This window comes from Artemia sp. Qi Xiang Cuo, chromosome 7, assembly GCF_049724085.1.
Source record: "Artemia sp. Qi Xiang Cuo chromosome 7, ASM4972408v1, whole genome shotgun sequence".
Taxonomy (NCBI): Eukaryota; Metazoa; Arthropoda; class Branchiopoda; order Anostraca; family Artemiidae; genus Artemia; species Artemia sp. Qi Xiang Cuo.
This window is the reverse complement of record NC_142800.1, coordinates 81,801,719-81,819,425: the sequence shown is the minus strand read 5'-3', so window position 1 is coordinate 81,819,425 and position 17,707 is coordinate 81,801,719. Positions and strand designations below refer to the sequence as shown.

Genomic DNA, 17,707 nt, shown 5'->3' with positions numbered 1-17,707 from the left:
GGCTAAACAAAAGTACAGAGCTTAGTCATGGTTGTAGCAGTAGCTGCCTCCCAGTATTTGCTATTATTTTCTAGCAACTAGGGTATATTTTCCACCTACATTAGAACAATTGTTAAAATACGTTTACCCGGTCCGGCACCCTTGCCTTACCCCGACTCAAGGTTGAGGGCATTTGGAAGCAGGCATGCAAAATTAGGTTTTAGGAGCACTGTATGCATATTCTTTACACTATAAAGCTTGTTCAACTCGTCCCACCAATTGGGAAATCGGTACATCCATAAAGCTTCCTGCTCCAATTCCCATTCGATTTATCAGATATCATGTTCTTGGGACTCACCAGATACCAATGAATCAATTGTTCCGTTATTCTCAGTCGAAAGGATATTAACCGTCATCATTCTGTAGGATCAGGTGTTTGAATAATCCCCTTTCTCTCGTTTAGGAGTGAAGATCTTTAGATTTAATCCAGGTACGTGGGACATAGCTGAAAGTGAGGTTTTTCTTAACAATCCCAATATAGTGGGTTTGTATCGTTATCTAATACTTGCTAGAGCGTTATGAGACACATCCTATCAGCACCAGGAGCCTAGGTTGTCATTTACTACTTTTTTATTCTTGTCCCCTCTTTGAATTTAAAGACAGCCTCTCCTTTTTACCGGGTTTCATACAATTAGCTGGGATAGAACTAATTTCTCTTCAGTCATCTGTACTTGCTTCAAGCATGTTTTTCAGGGTTTCTTCTGGGTCAGCTGTGAGAGTATTTTCTGCTCTTTGTTACCCTCCCATATTACCAGCTGATCGTTTTTAGTCTTTACTTGCTTACTGCTAGCCTCATCTGAGTCTTTACTCTCGCAGGAATTCTTTCACCGCGTTTTCTTTGCTCTCCTTATTTCGTTTTTACGGAGTTTCAAACCTTCGATTATGCATCTGAGTCTTCTGGATTATTTGTTCAGATTATAACTCTGAGGAGTTTTCGGGTCAACGCTCTTCTTTGGCTTAGTTCCAAAGTCCACCAGCTATTTGCTTTCTGCCCTTTATCAACAAGCGTTAGAGGTGCTGCCTGATTAAACGTTCTATTTACGCTTTCTGTGAGTCTTTCACCCTCCTTATGTAGATCCTCTTCAGTTTCTCCAGAATTGCGAGGCAGATTTTCGAGTTTTTGGCCAACACTCGACTATATGTGTGTTGCTTTGCTTTTCTTATGTCTATCAACTGGTTTCTTTGTCGATGGGACATATTAAATTTTAAACTTTTTAATTGTTGACCGAATGAAGAAGATTGCTTAATGCTATTCTTTTATCAATCTTTCATGCAGACTAAGAGATTATTGTTGAATCCAATACTTCTCTTCTTTCTCTTGTTGTAAAAGATTGGCTCGAACTTCGGCTGCACCCGGCAAGGTTTTACCCAGACAGACACTCCAAAAGCTGCCCACTTCTTTTGCAGCACATATTGCCAGGAAGTTACCCATTGGAACAGAAAGGATCTACTAACGGGTGAATTTAAGCTAATACGACTACCTGCATTACGTGGAACAATGTGATAGATCAAGGAAAGTATCAAAACTTGTCTTCAGTTAGGAACTTTTTTTTTTTTTTTTTTTTACCAATTTTGCCACACACTTCGTAGCCTCTTTTGTTCAAAAAATAATTCCTTCGGTGTTATTATTTGTTATTGCATTATTTCGCCAATTTTATATGAATGTTTGATTTGAACCATTTTGTATTTTTGATACCGAATGATTTTACCTTCTTTTTAGTTTATTCAACTTTTTTTTTGCTGTTACTATTTCTTATTGTCTTCCTTGATGAGTCTTTTTTTCGGACTCCGGATTGCGATTTAGGCCTATCTGAGCTCTTAATAGACATTATATTGAAAAAAAAATATCTTATCTAAATTTATCATCTATGTATTTTATACATTTAGCCAAGTTTAATTTTAAGTTGTATTCACCCCAAGGCTTTCTGAAATCAATTCACAGATCCGAAATAGTTCCTAGATAAATTCCTTTTAAAATAAGAATGTATCCATAAGTCCCTATTTTCGGCCCTCTGAACCTGTTTCAGCCCTGAGACTATGTATTTACAATAAAGCTAAGTATTTTCTCTTTTGATAAAATACGTAAGTGTTTAAGTAAAACTATCGAGGACAAATTACGGATAAAAATTTCAAGGGCGGGGCGGGGGGAGGGCAAACTGCCCCCCCCTCCTGGATACGGCCCTGGTGGCCGTTACAACGAAAGTTGTTACATTGAAAATACCGAGTAGTAAATTTAGCTGTTTTAACTTTTTTTCTATAAATTTGCTCATGAAATCCGTATGTCAGTATACAGATCATTAGAATTTTCACTCGTAGAAAGTTTTCCAGACGGCCATTCCTGTAGTAGTTTTCCTTTATTTATTTATATATATTTTTTTGTTTTACTTGGAAAGTATTATATGGTTATAAAGTTGCCAAAAATTTAGTGTTTTACATGTCATTTGTCTTCCAGATAGGGCAAATACATGGCTACCCCCCCCCCCGTCATTGATTGCCGGTAATCCCAAAAGTTATGGGCAAGTAGTTATTAGCTGACTGCTTTGCTTAGAAGTTTGGCTTTGTTTTGTTTAAGAGAAACAGATGACTCTGTTTTTCTGTAATAACATTAAATCGCTAAAGTGACGCGGGTTTTCTAAGGTATATTCACTGTTTGAATGCCCTCAAAACCCCAAAGTTCAAAGACCTGATAACTGTGATGACCTTTGAAATTTTGGGTCTTTAACTACTTTATTGATCTTTGTTTTAAAAGAATTCTAATTTACAGGCTCCGATTCCATTTGTACCACAACAGAAGATGGGTCACTTTACTTCTACCGAATAATCCCTAGTGAATTTAAAAGTTCTCTTGTGAGACCTAGTGAACTAGAAGGAGAGGTATTATCCTCTATTCCAACGGATCGGATGGGAGGAGTTTCTTGGACAAAATCTCCCAAGCCTAGTCGTCCCTCCTCCTTGTTAGCTAATGAAGAACTAACCCCTTTAGTTTTGAATCAGTTGTGCATGCTCACTCAGGTCAGCACTACAACTCCATATTTTTCGGCAACTGCGCCAGCAACTTGGACTGAATTGGTGTCTATGCCAAAGAGCGCTCGGAAACTACCTGCTGGATTAGGTTTTTCTGAAAAACAAGTTGGAAAGTCCTGGAGGCTTGAAGCTGATGTGTAAGTAGTTAGCTTTTCTTATGCTCTTTGAGATATCAATACAATAAGGGGTATATTTATATTATTCAATTTTGTTCCAGGATAGTCCGCGAATAGGTTTGAAAACATAAATTTAGAAGACTAAGTTGCTTAAATTAGCAACAAACGAGGATAACGAGTCGACGCTAGGTACCAAGAAAGCTTACAGAGTTCACTTACCTTAATAGTAACAGAGGCAACGCTCTATAGTAAAGGCCATACGGCTCCAATGTTTTATTATTTATTTGTTGTTGTTTTTTCAGAGGCACTTCATATGGAAGGGGTCGTCTTATAAACTTTAAAGGCGGCTCATGCGATTGCAAATCGATAATTCTAGTACCCTTTTTAAGGGTCAAAAGTGATTAGAAGGCAACTAACACCCCTTCCATGCCCCCCATTTCCCCAAACACATCCAATCAAAATTTTGGGATAGCCATTTTGTTCTACGTATTTGATTTCCAGATAGAGATTGTTTTTGAGGAGAACACTCCCCCCACAGCCCTCAGGGCACGGGTTGTAATTAGTGTCCTTGGGACATACACTGTTTTTATTGAAAGCGCTGTTGTAGAAACTTCAAAAAGGGCTCATTTGATTGGAAATTTAAATGGCTAGTTCTCTTTTCAATAGTCGAAAGTGATTGGAAGGCAACTAACGCCCCTTCCAAGCCCACCATTTCCCCAAACACATCCAATCAAAATTTTTAGATAGCCATTTTATTCAACGTAGTTGAAAGTTCTGGAAATTATATCTTTGAGTATGACAACCTCCCTCACAGTCTTCAGGGCAAGGGTTATACGTTATGCCCTGGGGACATATATGGTTCTTATGGAAGGAATGCCCGTATAAACCTCAGAGAGGGCTCATTTGATTGGAATTTGAAAGTTCTAGTTCACTTTTTAAGCGTCAAAAGATATCGGAGGGTAACCACCACCGCTTCACGCCCTTTTTTTCAAAATGTATCCGATAAAAATTTTGTGATAGCTATTTTGTTAAAAATAGTTCAAAGATCATATAACAAAAAGTACGGTGTCGAAACAACCCTCCATGGCCCGGTGGCAGGCGTTGTAAGTTATGCCCTGGGGGCATATATGGTTCCTATGGAAGGGATGCTCGTATAACCTTAAAAGAGGGTTTATTTGATGGGAAATTGAAAGTACTAGTTCACTTTTTAAGAGTCAAAAGAGAATGGAAGCCCCCCCTCCACGCCCTTTTTTTCTCAAATCCATCCGATGAGAACTTTGAGATAGTCATTTCTTTTAAAATAGTTCAAAGACCGTATAACGAAAACTCGGGGGCCGGGACAGCCCCCCAGGCCCCGAGGGCAGGCGTTGTAAGTTACGCCTTTGGGAACTATCTGGTTCTTATCGAAGGGATGCTCGTAAAAACTTCAGAGATGGCTCATCTATTTGGAAATGGAAAGTTCTAGTTCAGTTTTTGAGAGTCAAAAGAGATTGGAGGGTAACTAGCTCCCCCCACGCCCCGTTTTCCTCAAATGCATCCGATAAAAATTTGAGATAGTAATCAAGTTAAAAATTGTTCAAAAGTCAGATAACAAAAACTCAGCTGCCCTGGGGCACATATAGTTCTTATGAAAGGGATCCTCGTATAAAGTTCAGAGAGGCCTCATTTGGTTGGAAATTGAAAGTTCGAGTTCACCTTTTAATAGTCAAAAGAGATCCAAGGGCAACTAGCCCCCTCCCCCCACGCCTTCTTTTTCCAAACCCATCTGATGAAAATTTCAGTTATATATTTTGTTAAAAATAGTTCAAAGGTCGGATAAGAGAAACTCCGGTGTCAATACAACCCCCCAGGGCCCGGGGGAAGGCGTTCGTAGTTATGCCCTAAGGGCATGTATGGTTCTTTTGAAAGGGATGCTCGTATAAACTTCATAGAGGGCTCATTTGATTGGAAACCGAAAGTTCTAGTTCACTTTTTAAGAGTCAAGAGATTTAAGGGCAACTAGCCCCCCCCCCCAAGCCCTTTTTTCCCCAAACCTACCCGCTACAAATTTTGAGATACCCAGTTTTTTAAAAATTGTTCAAACATTAGATAACAAAAACTCCGGTGTCAACACAACCCCTCAGGGCCCGGGGGTAGGTGTTGTAAGTGCTGTTCTGGGGGTGTATATGGTTCTTACAAAAGGGATGCTCGTATAAACTTCAGAGAGGGCTCATTTAATTGGAAATTGAAAGTTCTAGTTCACTTTTTAAGAGTCAAAAGATATCCGAGGGCAACTAGCCTCCCCCCCCCCCACACACACACCATTTTTTCCCCTAACTCATCCGAAACAAATTTTGAGATAGCAATTGTTTAAAAATAGTTCAAAGGTCCGATAACAAAAACTATAGTGTCGACACAACCCCCCAGGGCCCGGGGGCAGGCATTGTAAGCTAAGTCCTGGGGCCGTATATGGTCCTTATGAAAGTGATGCTCGTATAAACTTCAGAGAAGGCTTATTTGAATGGTAATTAAAATTTCTAGCTCACTTTCTCAGAGTAAAAACAGATCGGAGGGCAACGAGCCCCTCCCGCCCTCCACGCCTTTGGGTTTATCGAATGGATAAACCCATCAGATAAAAATTTGAGGTGACCATTTTGTTAAAAATAGTTCAAACATCAGATATTAAAATTCCGGGGCCGACACAACCCCCCAAGGTCCAGGGACAGGCGTTGTAAGTTATACTCTGGGGTATATATGGTTCTCATAGAATGGATGCTCGTATAAACTTCAGAGAGGGCTCATTTGATCGAAAATAGAAAGTTCTAGTTTACTTTTAAAGAGTCAAAAGAGACCGAAGGGCAATTAGCCTCCCCCCACGCCCTTTTCCCCCTAAAACCACTCGATAAAAATTTTGAGATAGCCATTTTGTTAAAAATAGTTCAAACATCAGGTAATAAAAACTCCGAGGTTGACACAAACCCATTTTTTTACTTTGATATTGTTACTTTGATACCAGTTTTGATACTTTGATGAACATTTTTTTTTTTTTTAATTTGATTTTGAAATAAGGAATTTTTAAAAACTTGAAACTTTTTGCAATCAAAAACCAACAGAAATTAATTTTAAAAAAACTTTCAGAAAAATAAGTTTTTCAAAGAGAAGTAAACGCCATTTTAAACTTTAGCTCAGCAGATACAAATACCTGTTAAATTCACACTAAAAACGACCAGAAAATACTATTAAAGAATAAATGAAACCCAAAACGAACAGAAATTAAATAAACAATCATAGCAAAAAACATACAACAAGTAATAATATAAATGAATAAATAGATCTTAAAGCGACCAATGCTTAGATTGAATATGAAAATCAAGCTTAAAACGAAAAAAAATATTTTGCTATTGAAGTATAAATGAAACTTAAAACGAACAGAAATTAAATAAAAAATTAATGCAAAAAAACATACAATATATGTTAATTTAAGTTACTAAATAAACATTAATACGAGTGAAACTTAAATTGAATATGCAAATCAAGCTTGAAACGAACAAAAATCACTAAAAACAAGAGTTTGGGTATCGCCTCATTCTCTCGCTGTAAAAGTCTAGAACCTGCTGCGTCATTGGTACTTTACTGAAAACTATATGCGTCTTGAACAGTCTTTGAAAGTATAAACAACATTAAATTGAATATTTGATGTATAGTTAATTGTTGAAAGATCCATCAGTTCAAGAATTTATTTCACCATAATTTTATTTTTATTTTCAATGCTGTAAGAACTGGAAAAGAAAATATTTGTAATATAATTCGCTTTCAGTTAAGCGCCAATGACGCAGTAGGATTTTGGTGTTTGTTCACAGTTAAGGAAGGGGGCAGTATCAAACTCTTGTTTGTCGTGAAACTATATTCGTCTTGAACAACTTTAGAAAGAACTAATAAATTAAGCTGAATATTTGATGTATAATGTACTAATTGCTGAAAGTTCATCAGTTCAAAATTTTACTATAATTTTAATTTTTATTTTCAATATTAAGTACAAAAGAAAATATTTGTAATAAAATTGGTTTTTAGTAAAGTGTCAATGACGTAGTAGGTTTTAGACTTTTACAGTGAGAAAAGGAATTTGTTGTTTGTAGTGATTTTGTTCGTCTCAAGCTTGATTTGCATATTCAGTTTAAGTTTCACTCGTTTTAAGATCTAATTATTAATTTACATTAATATCTATTGTATGTTTGTTTGCATTGATTGCTTATTTAATTTCTGTTCGTTATAAGTTTCATTTATACTACTATCACTACTAACTACTAACAACTCACCGCAGCACCAAGACTCCTGAGGCCAACACATTTACGCACGCTCCTCCTCATTCCCAAACTATTCAAAGCCTCCCTTTTTGCAACCGCCCACGAAGTTCTCGTTTCTTTTAAATCTTTCTTTATGACGTCCTCCCATCCCAGACGAAAACGACCTGCTTTCCGTTTAGCCCTAGATGGTTGGCCAAAAAGAACAATCTACGGCAATCTGTCATCCTTCATCCGCACAACGTGCCCTAGCCACCTCAACCTTTCTTTCATTATAGTCCTAGAGAGCGGTATTGAACCACATTTTTCGTATAGCTTATTGTTTGAAACACGGTCAGTCAGCCGGGTACCCAGAACAATCCTTAAGCAATTTCTCTGAAAAACATCCAGCAAATCTTCATCCGCTTTTCTGAGCGCCCATGCTTCAGAGCCATATGTGACCACTGTCATCACTGTAGCTTCTAATATTCTAATCTTGGTTTGCAGACTTATCTTTCTATTCTTCCAAACTTTTTTTTAACCATGAAAAAACACCTTGAGCCTTGGCTATTCTACTTTTAACATCTTCACTGCTCCCACCATCTTTACTAATAATGCTACCAAGGTAAGTGAAGCTGCCTACCTGATCAATCTTTTCATTACCCAACGTCACCTTTTCATCTTCACTTATTCCTAGCCCTAGTGACTTAGTCTTCTTAACATTAATTTTTAAACCTATTCTAGCACCCTGTATTTGCAAAACCTCTAAAACTTCATTCATTTTGCTCACACTTTCATCTAGGATGCTTAAATCATCAGCATAATCTAATTCCAGGAGACTCCCCCCGCCCCCCATTTGATTCCGTGGTCTCCCATTGCCTTTCTTGTGCTCTTTAAGACAAAGTCCATCAAAATAATCCATATAAAGGGGTATAGAACATAACCCTGCTTAACTCCTGATTTAATACAAAACCAGCTGTTATCAGTAACTTATTTCTAACCTCAGAGCCACCATATTTAAGAAACTATCAGCACCTGGAGCCTTCTTGTTTTTAATCCTTTTAGTACTGTCGCTAATTCTTCCTCACAAAACAAATCTTCCTTCACACCTAAGGCATCACAAACTTTTTTATTTTCCTCTATATCTTTCCTGCAACTCTATCTCAGTTAAGTAAATTCTCAAAATGTTCGGCCCATCTTTCTTTAGTTCTTTCCTTATAAGTTTAAAATGGCCTTTACTTTTCTTTGAAAAACTTATTTTTCGTAAAGTTTTTTTTTAATTAATTATTAATAAGGGTAGTGGTTACAGTGATAATGTAAAAAGTTGAATAGTGAATGAGAAGGGTGGGCGTGTGAAGCCCCTCCAATATCCCCATGTCCCTCTTACCGTCAGCTGCTCAGGTGAAGATTAGATATGTTGCGGCCTTCTTTGACGGAAATCACGCAAGGATTATGATTAATATGATTAGAGAACCTCTGAGGGTCTCTAATCTCTCTGATTAGATCTGATCTGATGTCCTCTGAGGGACATCAATAGGCCAATGGACAAGGTTTTTTTTGTAGAAAGGTAGGCATGTTACATATTGTTTCAGGCAAAATCACGCAAGGATCATCAAAGACATTGATAATCTCTGGTGGTCATATAACGCAATGACGGTCTTTCGTAATGAGTGCTAAAGTATTCACGCACCTTTATTTACCATACGTTATATTTTTAAACACAATAACAAATTGGGGTTTGTCTTATGTTTCAAGGCAAAATAATCAAGCATTTGCTTAAATTCATGGTAAGAGGACATTTTAAAAGTAACAACATCGAACTGATATCGGGAAATAGAGAATAAAATTTGTTTTAAGCTGAAAAAGTCGATATATAAAAGTCGAAAATACCTTTCTTTCGTGCGAATCACCCTGTTTATTAATAACGTAAGCATTTTTATATTTAGAAATATTTGGAAAAATTTTCCGGTGGACCATTCACCTCCTGGAAAAAATCCACCCCCTCCCCCCCGCGGAAAACTCCCCTTGAAAATTCCCCCCCCCCCGCGGATATCTTCCTTGGAAAATTCTCCCTCCCACACAGAAAAATCCCCCCGACCTTTCCCCCTCCCTATCGCTGGGGAATCGAGTCCATACACCGAAAAACACGTTAACGGACATAATCGATAGAGACGAACATTGATTTATTCTAAACGTCCCTACATTCATCTATATCACCTAATTAATTTTTTTAATTATTAGCCTTTGTGTGCAAAGAGTCTGAAAATGATATGCAACTCAAATTTGTTAAATTTGGACTCCCCCCTCCTGCGTAAAATTTTCCCAACATGTAAAATAACGGTAGTATTCTCAAATCTGAAGAGTATTGTTGAATACGGTACCAAATTCAGAGGGTTTTACTGAAAAAGAAACTTTATAATTCTGGAAGGGTGATAGATGACAGAATTCCTAACTAGCTAACCGGCGAACTGAATATTCAGAAAATGTGAATTTAACTGAAAAAACTTTTAATTATTTGTGTTGAGGGGTCTTTAATTTCAGTCAGCGTGAAAAGTATTAAGAGGGCCTTGGGGGGGGGGGGGTGTTGTACCTAGGACCTACGCAAGAGTATACTCAACAAATTCTTTGTTTCTTGACGATGTTTTGAACATTGTTGTGATCTATACAGGATATACAGACAGATATACAGGATATACGTATTGTGGTAATCGAGGAGGGGTAGGGGCGCAGTAGCCAAACTCTTTTTTTAGTTATTTTTTGCGTTTTACGTTATATTAGAATATTCAGTTTTAAGTTTTACTCGTTTTAAGATTTTATTATTCATAATCATTAGCACCTGTCGTATGTTTATTTGCTATGATTGTTTATTTTAATTTCTATTTTTTGGGGGTTTCATTTATTCTTTAACAGTAATTTCTGGTCGTACTGAGTTTAAATTTTTATAAGAATTTATTTTTGCTGGTCTTAAGCTTAATATTGCTCTTTACTTTTTTTGAAAAATTTCTTTTTCGCATTTTTTAAAAATTAATTTCTGTTCTTTTTTTATCGCCGAAATTTCAAGTTTTTCAACATTCCCTATTTCACATCCGAGTTATTTTCTTAACATTCAATATCTCCCTCAATATTCTCCTGAAAGTAGTCACAAAAAGATTCAGTAGCAGTTGTGAGCAGTCACGGTTGCAAGTTGTCGCAGGTGGAAGTAGTCTCAGTTGTAGTCGCAACCAGTCTCATTTGCAACAGCAATAGTTGTAATAGTAGTTGCAGCCCTGAAAGTTTCAAGTTGTTATCCTTACCCGTTTCTAAGATATTGCATATACGCCTTTTTAATAACTTCGACACATATAGCTTATTTGTATTCTTAGCCTTTTTGGAGACTCAGGATCAAACATGCCTCCCTTTCCCAATAACCAACCTTGTATATAAATAATGGGCAACTTATATAACTGACAAAACCTGTCTCAGGAGCTGTGGGGGGTTACGTCATCTCTGGAGTTATAATTATTTGACTTCGACTATTTCGAACAAGCGACTATTTCAAAATTTTGATCAGAAATATTTGGAGAGAGGGCAGCTAAAAAAGCAATGGAAGGGGGACTGGCTGCCTACCAACCACTTTTTAACATCCCTTCTCAACATGAGTAGAATGCTAATAATGAATTCGGCGCCTTTATGTTCCTTCCGGTTTTTCTGGTAGGTAATTCTATTCTACAGGGGCATTACACCCTTTCAAAGAGATTTACGCAATTTAAGGACAAGTTTTTCTGACGTAGATGTCTAGTTCATGATATACAAGTTTTTTTTTAGGTTAAATCTATGATAATTCCTATTTAATTTGATTATTAGGTTTTTTTTTTTTTAAACATTTATAATAGGTTTTTAAAACTATTAATACGAACGCTAAATAGATTCCATTTTTTGAACTTGTAGCGATATTTTGTGATGCTATCAGAAGGATTTCGTGTCATGGATTCATTAATAGAAGGACTAATGTTTTTGAAAAGGGTAGTTACTTTTTTAGTTTACAAGATTTGCGAATTTTTTGCGAAAAGGTATTTGCGTAAAGGTATTGCGATGGTTAAGAATGCCTCACAGGTAATTAAAGAATGAGAAATGGGATGCTATAATTAGAATGGTTTTAAGTTGAAAATTGTGACGTAAAAATAACTCAGTTATTTGCTTGCGTGTATAGGAATTTCCATGTTATTTGCTTGCCTGTATTTTGTGTTAAATAAGTAGTTTTTGTATCTTTTAAAAGAGCTGTAAGGGATTTGAGAGACTCAGTTGCCTGATTCCGTGTGGTTTTTCTTTACTTAGTGCTCATTAAAAACGAAATTTTTGTGTTAAATAAGTAGTTTTTTGTATCTTTTAAAAGAGCTTTAAGGGGTTTGAGAGACTCAGTTGCCTGATTCCGTGTGGTTTTTCTTTACTTAGTGCTCATTAAAAACGAAATTTTTGTGTTAAATAAGTAGTTTTTTTATATTTTAAAATAGCCTTAAGGGGTTTGAGAGACTCAGATGCCGGATTCCGTGTGGTTGTTCTTTATTTAGTGCTCATTAAAAACGAAATTTTTGTGTTAAATAATTAGTTTTTGTATCTTTTAAAAGAGCTTTACAAGGTTTGAGAGACTCAGTTGCCTAATTCCGTGTGGTTTTACTTTACTTGGTGGTCATTAAAAACTAAATTTTTGTGTTAAATCAGTAGTTTTTGTATCTTTTAAAAGAGCTTTACGGGGTTTGAGAGACTCAGTTGGCTGATTCCTTTTGGTTTGTCTTTACTTGGTGGTCATGTTTTGTATCTTTTAAAAGAGCTTTAGGGGGTTCGAGAGACTCAGTTGCCTAATTCCGTGTGATTTTTCTTTACTTGATGGTCATTAAAAACGAAATTTTTGTGTTAAATAAGTAGTTTTTGTATCTTTTAAAAGAGCTTTAAGGGGTTTGAGAGACTCAGTTGCCTGATTCCGTGTTCTTTTTCTTTACTTGGTGGTCATTAAAAACGAAATTTTTGTGTTAAATAAGTAGTTTTTGTATCTTTTTAAAAGAGCTTTACGGGGATTGAGAGACTCAGTTGCCTGATTCCTTGTGGTTTTTCTTTACTTGGTGGTCATTAAAAACGAAATTTTTGTGTTAAATAAGTAATTTTTGTATCTTTTAAAAGAGCTTTACTGGGTTTGAGAGACTCAATTGCCTTATTACTTGTGGTTTTTCGTTACTTGATGGTCATTACAAACGAAATTTTTGTGTTAAATAAGTAGTTTTTGTATCTTTTAAAAGAGCTTTACGGGGTTTGAGAGACTCAGTTGCCTGATTCCGTGTGGTTTTCCTTTACTTGGTGGTCATTAAAAACGAAATTTTTTGTGTTAAATAAGTAGTTTTTGTATATTTTAAAAGAGATTTAAGGGGTTTGAGAGACTCGATTGCCTGATTCGGTGTGGTTTTAATTTAATTGGTGGTCATTTATTGAATAATTTAATATATCTATAAATAGTTTGAGAGACTCAGTTGCCTAATTCCGTGTGTTTTTACTTTACTTGGTGGTCATTAAAAACGAAATTTTTGTGTTAAATCAGTAGTTTTTGTATCTTTTAAAATAGCTTTACAGGGTTTGAGAGACTCAGTTGCCTAATTCCGTGTGGTTTTTCTTTACTTGGTGGTCATTAAAAACGAAATTTTTGTGTTTAATAATTATTTTTTGTATATTTTAAAAGAGCTTTACGGGGTTTGAGAGACTCAGTTGCCTGATTCCGTGTGGTTTTCTTTACTTGGTGGTCATTAAAAACGAAATTTTTGTGTTAAATAAGTAGTTTTTGTATCTTTTAAAAGAGCTTTAAGGTGGTTGAGAGACTCAGTTTCCTGATTCAGTGTGGATTTTCTTTACTTGGTTGTCATTTGTTTTATCTTTTAAAATAGATTTACAGAGTTTGAGAGACTCAGTTGCCTGATTCCGTTTGTTTTTTCTTTACTTGTTGGTCATTAATATCTTTTTTATTGTTTTATATATTGATTTTTTGTAACTATTAAAAGAGCTTTTGATGTTTGTTGCGACTCAGTTACCGGATTCCGGTTGGTTTTTCTTTACTTGGTAGCCATAAAATACGAAATTTTTGTGTTAACTAAGTAGTTTTTGTATATTTTAATAGAGCGTTTATTGGTTTTTGAGACTCAGTTTGAAGATTCCGTGTGTTTTTTCTTTACGTGTTATTAATTATTTTTATATTTTAAATTATCTTTAAAGGGTTTTAGAGACTCAGTTGCCTAATTACGGGTGGTTTTACTTTAATTTGTGGTCATTAAAAAAGAAAATTTTTTTTTAAATAAGTAGTTTTTGTATCTTTTAAAAGAGCTTTAAAGGGTTTGACAGACTCAGTTGCCTAATTCCGTGTGGTTTTACTTTACTTGGTGGTCATTAAAAACGAAATTTTTGTGTTTAATAAGTAGATTCTGTATCTTTTAAAAGAGATGTCATGGTATTGCGAGACTCAGGTGTATTAGTCCGTTTTGTTTTTCTTTACGGTTTTGTCATTTTATGTAAATTTTAAAAGAGCTAAAACTAGCTTGCTATACAAAGATGCCAAATTCCGGGTGGTTTTCCTTTACTTGGTATTCATTAAAATAGAAATTTCTTCTTTAAATAATTAGTTTTTTTATATTTTAAAATAGATTTACAGGGAGTGAGAGACTCAGTTGCCTAATTACGTGTGGTTTTAATTTAATTGTTTTTCATTCAAAAAGAAATTTTTTTTTCATATAATTAGTTTGTTTATATTTTATAAGATATTTAAGGGGTTTGAGAGACTCAGTTCCCGTATTCCATGTGGTTTTTATTTCCGTGTTGTTCATTAAAAACGAAATTTTTTTTTTAAATAATTAGTTTTTGTATATATTAAAATATATTTAAGGTGTTTGTGAGACTCAGTCGCCTAATTCCGTGTGTTTTTTCTTTACTTTGTGGTGTTTTTTTGGTTCTTTTTTTTGTTCTTTTCAGGGTTTGAGAGACTCAGTTGCCTAATTCCGTGAGATTTTTATTTACTTGTTGGTCACTAAAAACGAAATTTTTGTGTTAAATAAGTAGTTCTTATATCTTTTAAAAGAGTTTTAAGGGGATTGAGAGACTCAGTTGCCTGATTCCGTGTGGTTTTTCTTTACTTAATGGTCATTAAAAAAGAAATTTTTGTGTTAAATAAGTAGTTTTTGTATCTTTTAAAATAGCTTTAAGAGGATTGAGAGACTCAGTTTTTCATATTAACAGTTACATTTAGTTGATTTTTCATCTTTCACTTTGAATTTCTTTCGCTGAAATGCGATAGTTTGATTATTTCAGTTTCGTTTGGTCGTGTTTTACAATGTCACAATAAATTTTACTTAATTATTCAATGTAAATTCTGAATTTATATCGTTGAAAAGAAAGAGTAGGTAAGTAAACTAATTGTTTTGTAATTTTTTCCATTGACACACTTATATACACTTGTAATCTCTTTTATCATTTTGGATTACTTTCGCTTACAAGAAATTTTTGTAATATATCATTGGAGTTTTTTATGGTTTTACATTGTATCAGTTAAAAACTCATGATTTTTCGTTGATATTATTTTATTTCTCTCGCTGAAAGGCAATAGTTTAAATATTTAAGAAGATTTTTGCTGGGGTTCACATTGTCTCAGTCTCATTTTCTTGATATTTCAAAGATCATCTTGAATTTCATTCGTTGACAAGTAAGTGTTAGAAAATTTTTGTTGTGCATGAACGTGTTTGACCTTATAATGGTTACTGTAAAAAAATTCTTCAATGTTATTTATGATTTTCTTTCGTTTAAATGATCGAGTTTTAATATTTAAGTAGTTGGTGGTTGTGTTTTACCTAGTCACAGTTACATTTTCTTGATTTTTCAAAGATCATTTTGAATTTCTTTCGTTGAAATGCAAGAGTTGGAATATTTCGGTAGTGTTAGGTTATGTTGTACCTTGTCACAGTTACATCTTCTTGATTTTTCAAAGTTCATTTTGAATTCCTGTCGATGAAATGTAAGAGCTTGAATATTTCAGTAGTGTTTGATTGCGATTTCCATTGTCACAGATTCATTTTCTTGATTTTTCATTGTTAATTTTGAATTTTCTTTCGTTGATATACATGTGTTGGAATACTTCATTTGTTTTTTTTTGTGGTTTACCTTGTCACATTTACATTTTCTTGATTTTTCAAAGTTCATTTTGAATTTCTTTCGTTGAAATGCAAGAGTTGGAATATTTCAGTAGTGTTTGGTTGTGGTTTACCTTGTCACAGTTACATTTTCTTGATTTTTCAAAGTTCATTTTGAATTTCTTTCGTTGAAATGCAAGAGTTGGAATATTTCAGTAGTGTTTGGTTGTGGTTTACCTTGTCACAGTTACATTTTCTTGATTTTTCAAAGTTCATTTTGAATTTCTTTCGTTGAAATGCAAGAGTTGGAATATTTCAGTAGTGTTTGGTTGTGGTTTACCTTGTCACAGTTACATTTTCTTGATTTTTCAAAGTTCATTTTGAATTTCTTTCGTTGAAATGCAAGAGTTGGAATATTTCAGTAGTGTTTGGTTGTGGTTTACCTTGTCACAGTTACATTTTCTTGATTTTTCAAAGTTCATTTTGAATTTCTTTCGTTGAAATGCAAGAGTTGGAATATTTCAGTAGTGTTTGGTTGTGGTTTACCTTGTCACAGTTACATTTTCTTGATTGTTCAAAGTTTATTTTGAATTTCTTTCATTGAAATGCAAGAGTTGGAATATTTCAGTAGTGTTTGGTTGTGGTTTACCTTGTCACAGTTACATTTTCTTGATTTCTCAAAGTTCATTTTGAATTTCTTTCCTTGAAATGCATGAGTTGGAATATTTTTGTAGTGTTTGGTTGTGGTTTAAATTGTCACAGTTACATTTTCTTGATATAATTCTTGGAATTGTTCTGTATTTTTTTGTTGTTGTGGACCGTGACTCATTTACTTTTTCTTTATATTTCAAAGTGCATTTTTGAAATTCTCTCGTTGAAAAGCTATTGTTTGGATAAACCAGTAGTGCTTTGTTATGGAATAAATAGTCACTCTTACATTTTCATGATTTTTCAAAGATTATTTTGGTTTTTTTTTGTAGGAAATCAAAAGTTTGATCATTTAACTATCCTACGATTGTAGAATAACTTGTCAAAGCACCATTTTCATTTTTTTTCCAAGTTCATTTTGAATAACCGTCGCCTTATAGAACGTTTGGGTAGCTATAAGTAGTGTTTGGTTGTGGTTTACCGTGTACTAGGTACATTTTCCTGAGCTTTCAAAGGTCATGGTGAATTTCTTTCGAGGCCATGCAAGAGTTAGAATCTTTCAGTGGTGGTGTCGTGTGGTTTACCTTGTCACAGTTATACTTTCTTAATTTTTCAATGTTCATTATGAAGTTCCTTTGTTGAAATGCAAGAGTTGGAATATTTCAGTAGTGTTTGGTTGTGGTTCACCGTGTCACAGCTAAATACTAATGATTTTTCAAAGCTAATTTTGAATTTCTTTCGTTTACAATACCTACATTGACTATTTCAGGCGTGTTCGGTCGTGGTTTACCTTGTCACAGTTACATTTTCTTGATTTTTCAAAGTTCATTTTGAATTTCTTTCGTTGAAATGCAAGAGTTGGAATATTTCAGTAGTGTTTGGTTGTGGTTTACCTTGTCACAGTTACATTTTCTTGATTTTTCAAAGTTCATTTTGAATTTCTTTCGTTGAAATGCAAGAGTTGGAATATTTCACCAGTGTTTGCTTGTGGTTGAACTTGTCACAGTTGCACTTTCTTGAATTCTCAATGCTCAATTTGAATTTCTTTTGTTGAAAAGCAAGAGCTGGAATATTTCAGTAGTTTTTGCTTGTGGTTTACCATTTCAAAGTTAAATTTTCTGGATTTTTCAAAGTTCATTTTGAATCATTCAAGAAACGTGATTAAACACGCTTTTAAACTACATGCTATTTGCATGCCTTTCCTTGGCACCTTTCCAAACGAGTAGGGATTCCCCGCTGGTTCCTACACATTGCAAAAAGTGAGCAGTACGAAAACTCCACGTTTTCAACCAGACTGGTTTTTAGACAACACACCCACAGAGCAAGCCTGACACGGGTAGGACCCTCCCCACCAAGGTCAGGTTTGGTTAGATTAGGGTAATTTACATAAAAGTTAGTGGTTAAATTTCATAAGGTTAAGGGGGGCGACACGTAACCTGTTGTAAGTTAAGCGAGAAATGTTAGGTTACTTAACCGAATCTAACCTAAC

The 17,707-nt window shown here is 34.8% G+C and overlaps 1 protein-coding gene across 1 annotated transcript in view; it reads left to right on the top strand.

Moving 5' to 3' along the window:
- Positions 1-17,707, top strand: part of Bruce (BIR repeat containing ubiquitin-conjugating enzyme) — a 406,259-nt gene that overhangs the window by 42,288 nt on the left and 346,264 nt on the right. The window contains exon 8 of the mRNA XM_089091938.1: positions 2,804-3,200. Coding sequence (XP_088948064.1) covers positions 2,804-3,200 — 397 coding nt within the window. The remainder of the gene's footprint in view (positions 1-2,803; positions 3,201-17,707) is intronic.